We start from the raw sequence: 9,051 nt of genomic DNA, 5'->3' as shown, positions 1-9,051 counted from the left end.
AAGAAAATAGATAACTGAAAGTTCGTTTGTGATGTGAAAAGGAAAAAGAAAAAAAAAAGATAATGCCCACTCCATGGAAGAAACCCATCCAAAATAAATAATTGTAAAAACATAGCATTTGGGTGGTTTCTTTTGTTGCAAGGAAGATGTGGCTTCTCATTTGTAATAATGTATACTTTTCAACTAATCTTTTTGTCGGTAATGAGTGTTGATTAGTCGTTACCATATATATATTTGCATATACATGTCCCTTTTATGTGAAAACATATCTACCGTTTGATAGAACTGGCCTAGAGAGCTTAATAACTTGATTAGATAATATGAACAACATCATGTCAAGACTCAATTTTGCCATTGACAAATAGATAGAAAGCCATGTGCGACTGACTGATCCGAATCCGAAAGAATGCTTGGCGGCCTAAACATATCTCTCATCCATTTTGTTTTGTGAATTTTCTTAGTTTAGTATAGTAATGAACTGGGCCTCAAAAGGCCCACAAAAACTCGAGCCGGATCCAAAATCGGAAGCTAAAGCTCTCATGTCAATGACCTTGGAGAAAACGCAAAACCCTAAACCCTAGTCTGCTTCTAGAATCTCCTCTCTACTTAATTTCTCCTCTTTCTGCGAGTTGCGAATTGTCAACTTAGCTTCTTTCCCGATCTGTTCTGAAGCAATTGTAATCCTCTCCAACTGATTGACAATCTATCACCATGTATCGGCTCGTCTCCAGCATTGCTTCAAAAGCTAGGTTAGATCTACTCAGCTCATTTGATGCAATTTGAATGTTTCTGATTGGTTTATCTGAGATCGGATCAAACTGTTACTAGAATTCGCATTAAATTGAATTTATGAAAGTTAATTTCATTTTATTCTGTTGGTATGATTTATTTATCGTTCTTTGATTGAACAGAGTTGCCAGAAACGCTACGACAGCGCAGGTTGGTGTTCTTCAAATTGTATCTAGTTTAAGCTGTTCTAGCTAGTTGTGAGTTATTGATGTGTGTTCTGTGTAATTTGTTTAGATTGGAAGCAGACTCAGTTCCACTAGGAACTATGCAGCAAAAGACATAAAGTTCGGTGTTGAGGGTCGGGCTTTGATGCTTAGAGGTGTCGAGGAGCTTGCTGATGCTGTTCAAGTCACTATGGGACCCAAGGTATACACTTTTTTTTTTAATATAACGCCCTTTGTGTATCGTCGTCAATTGTCTGTTTTTTTATTACCCCTCAGACAGTGTTTTGATATAAAAGTTTTATCCTTTTAAGGGTCGTAATGTCATCATCGAACAAAGCTGGGGTGCACCAAAGGTGACGAAGGATGGTGTTACTGTTGCCAAGAGCATTGAGTTCAAGGATAGAGTCAAGAACGTTGGTGCCAGTCTTGTCAAACAGGTTGCTAACGCTACTAACGATGTTGCTGGTGATGGTAAGTGGGAACCTTTCGTTGTATTTGAAAAAAAACGTTTTTGTTAGTCTCATATTAATTGTTGTTTTTGTATCCCGCAAAAAAAAAAACAGGAACGACCTGTGCTACGGTTCTTACTCGAGCTATCTTCACGGAGGGTTGTAAATCAGTTGCCGCTGGAATGAATGCAATGGATCTAAGACGTGGAATCAAGTTGGCTGTTGATACCGTTGTCACGAACTTGAAGAGCCGAGCACGCATGATTAGCACTTCTGAGGAGATCGCTCAGGTTGGAACAATATCAGCTAATGGAGATAGAGAAATTGGTGAACTGATTGCAAAGGCTATGGAAAGTGTCGGCAAAGAGGGAGTTATCACAATTCAAGTGAGCTGATTTTTTGACTCTTCAGTTTTTTAAAAACTAGTTTACTTATTTCTTATTGTGACTGACTTATGCTATCATCTCTTGATTCAGGATGGCAAGACCTTGTTTAACGAGCTTGAGGTGGTTGAGGGTATGAAGATCGACAGGGGATACATCTCCCCATACTTCATTACAAACCAGAAGAACCAAAAATGTGTAAGGATCCCGATCTAACCTTGTTGCTTTATCAATATTACCGAACTTCGTAACTGATTTGTTCTGCTTGGATGTGGGTTACAGGAACTTGAAGATCCTCTCATTCTCATCCACGAGAAGAAAATTTCCAATTTAAATTCTATTGTGAAAGTCTTGGAACTGGCTCTCAAGGTATAAACAGTTTTGGTGATTTCTTGAACGGATATTGTATTAAGTTACTTTTGTACCTAAGATCGAGATTCATATTCTCTTCTCCTTTTCAGAAGCAAAGGCCACTGCTGATCGTCGCAGAGGATTTGGATAGCGAGGCTCTTGCCGTGCTAATTCTAAACAAACTTCGTGCTGGAATCAAGGTTTTTATTTTCAGCCTTTGTGACATGTTTTTTTACTATGTTTTATTATATTTTCATTTGCCTGGATTGATGTAAATGCCATCACATTACAGGTCTGTGCTGTGAAGGCCCCTGGTTTTGGAGAAAACCGAAAGGCCAATTTACAAGATCTAGCTATCCTCACCGGAGCGCAGGCAAGCCTATATTCCTATTTTACTATCTGCGAAGACAATCACTGCTCACACTAATTTCATGAGCTATAATATTTCTTTGATGAATTCAATTTTAAAGGTAATAACAGAAGAGCTAGGTATGAATCTCGAGAAAGTCGACCTCAGCATGTTCGGAAACTGCAAAAAGGTTTGGCTCCATCCATGTTGGCTTATTCTCCTTATACCATTTATCTTTAGTTACATTTATATCACATGATTTTCATTTGTGAACAGATAACTGTATCCAAAGACGACACTGTTTTCCTTGATGGTGCTGGTGACAAGAAATCCATTGGGGAACGATGTGAACAGGTTGGTTTATACTTACTCACATATTACTATGTATTATGCAGGGGAGTAGGGGATCCTTGACTGTTTTTCCTAACTTGCAAGGATGTTGTGTGCTTACTCTAAATAAACCTCACAGATACGATCCATGGTTGAAGCGAGTGAGTCTGACTATGACAAGGAGAAGTTGCAAGAAAGGTTGGCTAAGCTTTCTGGTGGTGTTGCTGTACTAAAGGTAATGAAACTGTTCTCTTAACATTTCTGTTACGAGCACACTAATGTACTGAATATTTACTCATGGGATGGATTCTTATGGGCTTATAGATTGGAGGAGCGAGTGAGTCAGAAGTAGGCGAAAAGAAAGATAGAGTAACTGATGCTCTAAATGCCACCAAAGCAGCTGTAGAAGAGGGTATTGTTCCAGGTAAAAATAAAAACTTTCTGAATCCTATTAAGATGAACATTGGTATAAGTTACTGAGACAAATAAATTACATTACTTTTGTGTGGAAATACAGGTGGTGGTGTTGCTCTTTTGTACGCGTCAAAAGAGCTTGAGAAGCTTTCCACAGCTAACTTTGATCAGAAAATCGGTGTCCAAATCATCCAAAACGCTCTCAAGGTTTTTATCTCATCTTATATATCTTAATATCCAAGCATAAACAGCTTCTAGAAATTCAAAACAAAAAATTCTTTGTTTGATGTAGACACCTGTTTACACAATTGCATCCAACGCTGGAGTCGAGGGTGCAGTCATCGTAGGCAAGCTTTTGGAATCAGATGATCCTGACCTCGGTTATGATGCTGCTAAAGGTCTCACAGTTTACAAGCATTTTCTACTTGCTCTTGGTCTCGACCTTGTTATTTCGCTATATACTCAACTCTGTCTTGTATTATATTTTTCAGGAGAATACGTTGATATGGTGAAGTCTGGTATTATCGACCCTGTGAAAGTGATCAGAACCGCATTGGTTGATGCTGCAAGGTACACCACATTTGAGACTTTGTAGTCACATTTTGAATTTATTGCAGTGGTTTTTCTTTTCTAATCTTTTTATTGGTTTGTTCTATTGGTTAGTGTGGCATCTTTGTTGACAACGACGGAGGCAGTTGTGACTGATATTCCAACTAAAGAGGATGCGTCTCCGGCTATGGGCGGTGGAGGCATGGGTGGTATGGGCGGTATGGGAGGAATGGGTTTCTGATGAGAACCATACATGCTAGCTTAGGTAAATGTTGTGAGATCATACGGTTGCTTCATCCACGAGCAAATTAGTGGATCCTTTTTCTGTCATGATTGCAAGAGAGAGACCTTAAGATTTTTCCATGATTTCTGGATTCCCCATTAACAATCAATTTATAAAATAAAATGAAATTTTAAATTAAGGTGTTTGATCATAGACATGTCATCTATAAGAGTTAGTGTGTGTCCTTGTTACAACTTTGTCACCTCCCAAGAATAACTAGTGTATCCCAGTTAACATTTTCAACGTTCATCTTAGAGATGGTAAAACAACTCAGAAGTCATTTCCTTTCTTGTATGTAAACAAGCATAGCAAACACAACTTCCTGTTCTCTCTCGTTCATACAAAGACAAGCCGATACATTGGAAGAGGTTAACAAATTCAAAAGATACAAAATCTAAACCAGAATCAACAGTAAATTAAGAGCCAATTGCTACAAATGTCCAAATTTTCCATAAACCCTAAAATCAAAGATTGATGATACGAAAGAAAAGAGAGTTATGTGTTTGTTTATCAAACGACCACTTATAAATCTAAGAAGAGTTTCACATAAAACTGTAATTAAAGACTAAGCTTGTCCTGGGACAAACCAGTAAATCTTCGAAGACCAATCATCTAATCTTGTGTGCCATGTGATTGTACTTCTGGCAAGATCAAACACACCACAACTTGCTTCTTTCCTCGTTCCAAGATAATTATCAGGCAAATGATCATCATCAAGAAAACATATTGAATCACTCTTGATTCCTCTATCTTTAACCGGTCCTCTTATTGTAACACCTTGACCAAAAATCAACATCTCGTCACCCAAAGACTCTACTCTTTCCCATTCTCCAACTTCAAGATTCAGCTTACAAATGCAAAACTTTCTGTTCAACTCTTTCAAGCTCAGAACGATCAGAACCTCTCCTGAATTAGTGATCGCAATCCTCATCTTATATATCGTATCAACGAAGGGAAAAGGATGATTAAGATAATGGTTTCCTTCAAGAGTTTCTTTAGGACAATCTCCAGAGAAATCAAGAACGTTGATGTAATGATCATAGGTATAGACATAAAGCTTGTTGTCTTTATAAGCCATGTCTTCACACTGTGTGCATGTAATACTCCACCTCTCATCACCATCACCATCATTTGCTATTTTCTTGTATGAGAAGATATAGAACTGTTTGATGGTCCAAGCGACGACGAAATCTCCATTTCTCTCGTTTATCCACAAGACAGCCGTCTTTGAGAATTTAAAATCATCCCAAGTCACAAGAAACTTGGTGCCGTAGAGCTCAAGGAAGCATTCAAACAGGTCGTTTCGTACGAATCTATAAGGAGTGTCACCAAGTGATGACTCTAATGAAGGAAGATTGATCGTTTCGCGAGTAAACACGTTCAAGAGATGGAAATGTAGACAAGGATCTACTATTAGAAGCCAGTTGCTGTAACTAGCGAGACAATGGACTTTGGACAAGTCGATTCCAAGAAGTTTTTTGTGGTAGACTTTATCTTGAACGGGATCATACAAGAGAGAGTTCTGACCTTGTAATACGATTCGCCATGGATATAAAGGACATGTTCTTGAAACGGTGTACCAGTTTGAGCAAACGGTTTTGGCTCGATGAAAATCCAGAGAGTGTAAGCTTTCGAAGATTGATCGTAACAGATCAGGGCAGAGCTTAGACCAATCAACGTTTCTAGACATTATTGTGTATTGGATACTCTGGAGGCTTGCGGCTAACTTAGGGCTTTTGTTTCTTGTGTGAACTAAGGGATTCATATATGTTCGGATATTCTGTTTCAATTATAAGATCTTTGACTTACCTTATATAGTCTATATATTTCTTCATTTTTTTTTGCAATTTTGCTAATCAATTTTGGATTATATTGTTTATTCTTCCAATAAGCACTTCTTAACATAAGAAAAAAATTAAAGGGTGAACATAATATTTTTATTTTTTTCCCAAATTGGGTTCATTAGCAAAATACAACAGTTTAAGCGGACTTTTCCTTTGAGATGATAAATCTAACTTCTGAGTATCTGTAACAAAATTGCAAAAAAAAAAAGTGTGAATCTTTATTAAGCAGACACAATTGCAGGTTATACAATCGTTTATTTAACTTTTTAAAAGTAGTGAGGCTAATTAAGATATATGACATGATTACTGATATTCCAAGTTAGGAGTTCCGTCAAGGATAACGATGCAATATTATCACCGGTTGCGATAGTGACGTCGGCAATATGGATATCTTAGATGATCCAAGTTTATATCTACAGATCTTGATTTCGTTGGTGTAAGGGCTATTTCCAGTAGCAGTGACAGTGACACGAGTAATGTTAAAATCCTCGACCGAGAAGAAGTTGAAGCGTCCCATTTTTCTTTTGACTACAAGTGTCTAACGAACGCAAACCCAAGAGTAGGATACTTGACCGTCAAGTAATCCTCTGCTGGTAGTGGTACGGTTATTGACGTACTTTAAAATGATCCATTCTTGTTGTTTGATGGTGTCAGGATCCCGTAATAAAAATTTTGCAAGGACCAGTGAACATCACTTGACGGAGAAAATAATATTCCGACAGGAGTGTAGACCATTGATTTTACACTACGAGCCAAGCTTTTTGGTAAACGCAAAAGCGTTCTCTTTGGCCATCGCCACGAGCACCGTAATTTCTGACGTCGAAGACCTTTTCCCCTCTGTAATATCCATTCGAGGGGAGCTCTTGAGACGGCTAAGAAGAAGACCATATCGACCGATCTCATTTTTTTCTCTCGTTCTTAACCTACTGATAAGTTGAGGTAAAGTGAAGCGTTTTGAGCTTCTTATTTATATGTAACAATCTATTACTACCATACCTTTGGAAAATTAGTACCATCTAATCTGTTAAAACTAAAGTACATTTTGTATTTAGTTTTGAGTTTTTCATAAAAACTACAATAGCATGTCACTTGTATTAAACACAGAGTTTTGATTTAAAATTAAACCAAAATGGCTGATTTCGACTTAAATTAAACCGAGCAAAAGAAATACTAAACCAATGCCCGGTGCATGTTTCGATCGGCCTTAGTAACAAAGTATATCAATCAACTACAAGAATATTCTATTTTTGCTTTCTACTCTTCCTAATCACGTTTAAAATCAACTACAAGAATATACCTTTTTGCTTTCCTATTCCTTAGTAACAAAATATATCAATCAATTACAAGAATATTCTTTTTTTGCTTTCTAATCTTCCTAAGCACTTTGAAATCAATATCCCTTTCTGAAGAGCTATGGGATGGTTCCATCATTGCTTTCTAATCTTCCTAAGAGGCAACCCTGTTTCTGTTTCTTTTCCCGGAAATTTTTTTATAAAGGCTTCAACTTGATTTTAAGAGGATAGTAAATCATCAAAATGTTGATATAATATAAATGTCTTTGTAACTTACAAAAATATAATGGGCGTTTACTTAAATTTTTATGTCTTTGTAAAACCAAAATTCCCAATTCAAATCATCAAAATGGCCTTTGTAAATATAATTGCCACATATCAGTATTTTGTTGTCAAATGTTTTTTGGTTTAATTTTCCATTACTTTTATTTTTTGCTGTTTAAAAATTTCACACCCTTTTAAAAAACAGCAATAAAATGTAACTTTAAATAATAATTTTGATACAGAAAATTTATAATATAATTTAATAAACACATACAATCTAAACAAAATACTCTAATATTTAACATTAATTTTTAATTTACAAATAAAATAAAAATAGTAAAATAGAAAAAGAATATAACTCAAAGTTTAAATACGGACGCTAACAAAAATGAACAAGATACAGTTATATCAGAACTTAAGAACATATGAAACATTAAAATAAATGTTTTTTACAACTAACAAAAACATATAATTATGCAAAATATAAATCCGCGTGGGCGCGCGGATCAAAATATAGTTGGAAGATTAAGCAAGAATGTTATCAAGATGGGGTAAAGATTATTTTGTGTGAATAGTAACTAATGTAGGCTGTAATTGGCCAAGTCGAGGAGTGATATGGGATGGAGATGAATGGAATAATGAAAGTTATAAATAAAAAATATGGAATTTCATTCCATATCATTCCCCTTCATGCACAATCAGTTTTTAATCATGAATGTTTTATAACTTTATTCTATTTTTTTTCCATATATTCCGAAAAAAATCACTGGAATGAAATTTGATTTTTATATCATTTAAATGGTAAGAAAATTTTGAAACAATAGGAATAAGTCATTCCATACAGATTTATCTTTCCCTTCTTTCACATGAGTGTAAATCTAATATATGTTAACATGTTATATATTATTTGAGAAACATAACAACATTTGAGGTATGTCATGTGGCACTACCATAATCTTCTTTTTTAGATTCTTTAGAAAAATAGGTTGGCTCATCTAAAAATATACTATAATTTTCATTAGACTAACCATAAAATTAATTATTAACGGACAAAAAAATATTTTTCATTCTTTCCTTAGTTAGAAGTTACATAATTACCTAATGCGATCAAGATATATATGACAATTAATAAATTTTAATAATAAAAATTTGATAAAAATTTGTATATATCATTTTGTTTAATTTTATATTATTAAATAAATTAAACAATCACATTAATCATATAATAAAATAAATAAATTTATGCTTATATGTTATATTTTGAATTTCTAAAATACTTAAAAACTGTTAAAAGTTTCACACTGAAAATTTCATTATCAATGTTTTTTTTTGATATAAAAATATAAAAATGATCATAAACCATATGAGTAGGAAGTCTGTTTAATAGATTTTCAGATTAAAACATATATCTATTTTAGTATCGTTTAAACTAAGCTATATGCCCTATAAATATATATAATATTTTTAGTTTCTAAAATTTCACTGAACAAGAATTGAAACTTAATATTTTCATTTTTAATCTTGCATTGAATTTTAAATATTATTATATATTACTAAGACTATTAAAAGTCAACATTGAAAATTTTGTTA

At 34.6% G+C, this 9,051-nt stretch overlaps 2 protein-coding genes across 2 annotated transcripts; one reads left to right on the top strand and one right to left on the bottom strand.

Moving 5' to 3' along the window:
• Positions 1–556: 556 nt before the first annotated feature.
• Positions 557–4,200, top strand: LOC108805730 (chaperonin CPN60-like 1, mitochondrial). Its single transcript, XM_018577660.2, has 17 exons — positions 557–749; positions 912–939; positions 1,024–1,155; positions 1,265–1,424; positions 1,517–1,788; positions 1,879–1,983; positions 2,068–2,154; positions 2,247–2,336; positions 2,429–2,509; positions 2,607–2,675; positions 2,762–2,839; positions 2,955–3,050; positions 3,140–3,239; positions 3,333–3,436; positions 3,522–3,627; positions 3,721–3,799; positions 3,893–4,200. Exons 1-17 carry the CDS (start codon positions 712–714, stop codon positions 4,017–4,019), a joined length of 1,752 nt encoding a protein of 583 aa, XP_018433162.1. The 5' UTR covers positions 557–711; the 3' UTR covers positions 4,020–4,200.
• Positions 4,201–4,399: 199 nt separating this feature from the next.
• Positions 4,400–5,823, bottom strand: LOC108811092 (putative F-box protein At2g33190). Its single transcript, XM_018583147.2, has one exon. It carries the CDS (start codon positions 5,749–5,751, stop codon positions 4,627–4,629), a length of 1,125 nt encoding a protein of 374 aa, XP_018438649.1. The 5' UTR covers positions 5,752–5,823; the 3' UTR covers positions 4,400–4,626.
• Between the last annotated feature and the right edge of the window lie 3,228 nt (positions 5,824–9,051).

Source organism: Raphanus sativus, chromosome 6, assembly GCF_000801105.2.
Source record: "Raphanus sativus cultivar WK10039 chromosome 6, ASM80110v3, whole genome shotgun sequence".
NCBI classification, from domain to species: Eukaryota; Viridiplantae; Streptophyta; class Magnoliopsida; order Brassicales; family Brassicaceae; genus Raphanus; species Raphanus sativus.
The sequence above is the reverse complement of the archived record's forward strand: the minus strand, read 5'-3'. Positions and strand labels throughout refer to the sequence as shown.

Bases quoted from the DNA above. Each gene is read 5' to 3' on its own strand.
- LOC108805730 (XM_018577660.2), top strand. From the start codon at position 712: ATGTATCGGCTCGTCTCCAGCATTGCTTCAAAAGCTAG. The intron at 2,510-2,606 runs GCAAGCCTATAT...TCAATTTTAAAG, and splicing joins CTATCCTCACCGGAGCGCAG to GTAATAACAGAAGAGCTAGG. The intron at 3,800-3,892 runs GTACACCACATT...TCTATTGGTTAG, and splicing joins GCATTGGTTGATGCTGCAAG to TGTGGCATCTTTGTTGACAA.
- LOC108811092 (XM_018583147.2), bottom strand. From the start codon at position 5,751: ATGTCTAGAAACGTTGATTGGTCTAAGCTCTGCCCTGATCTGTTACGA.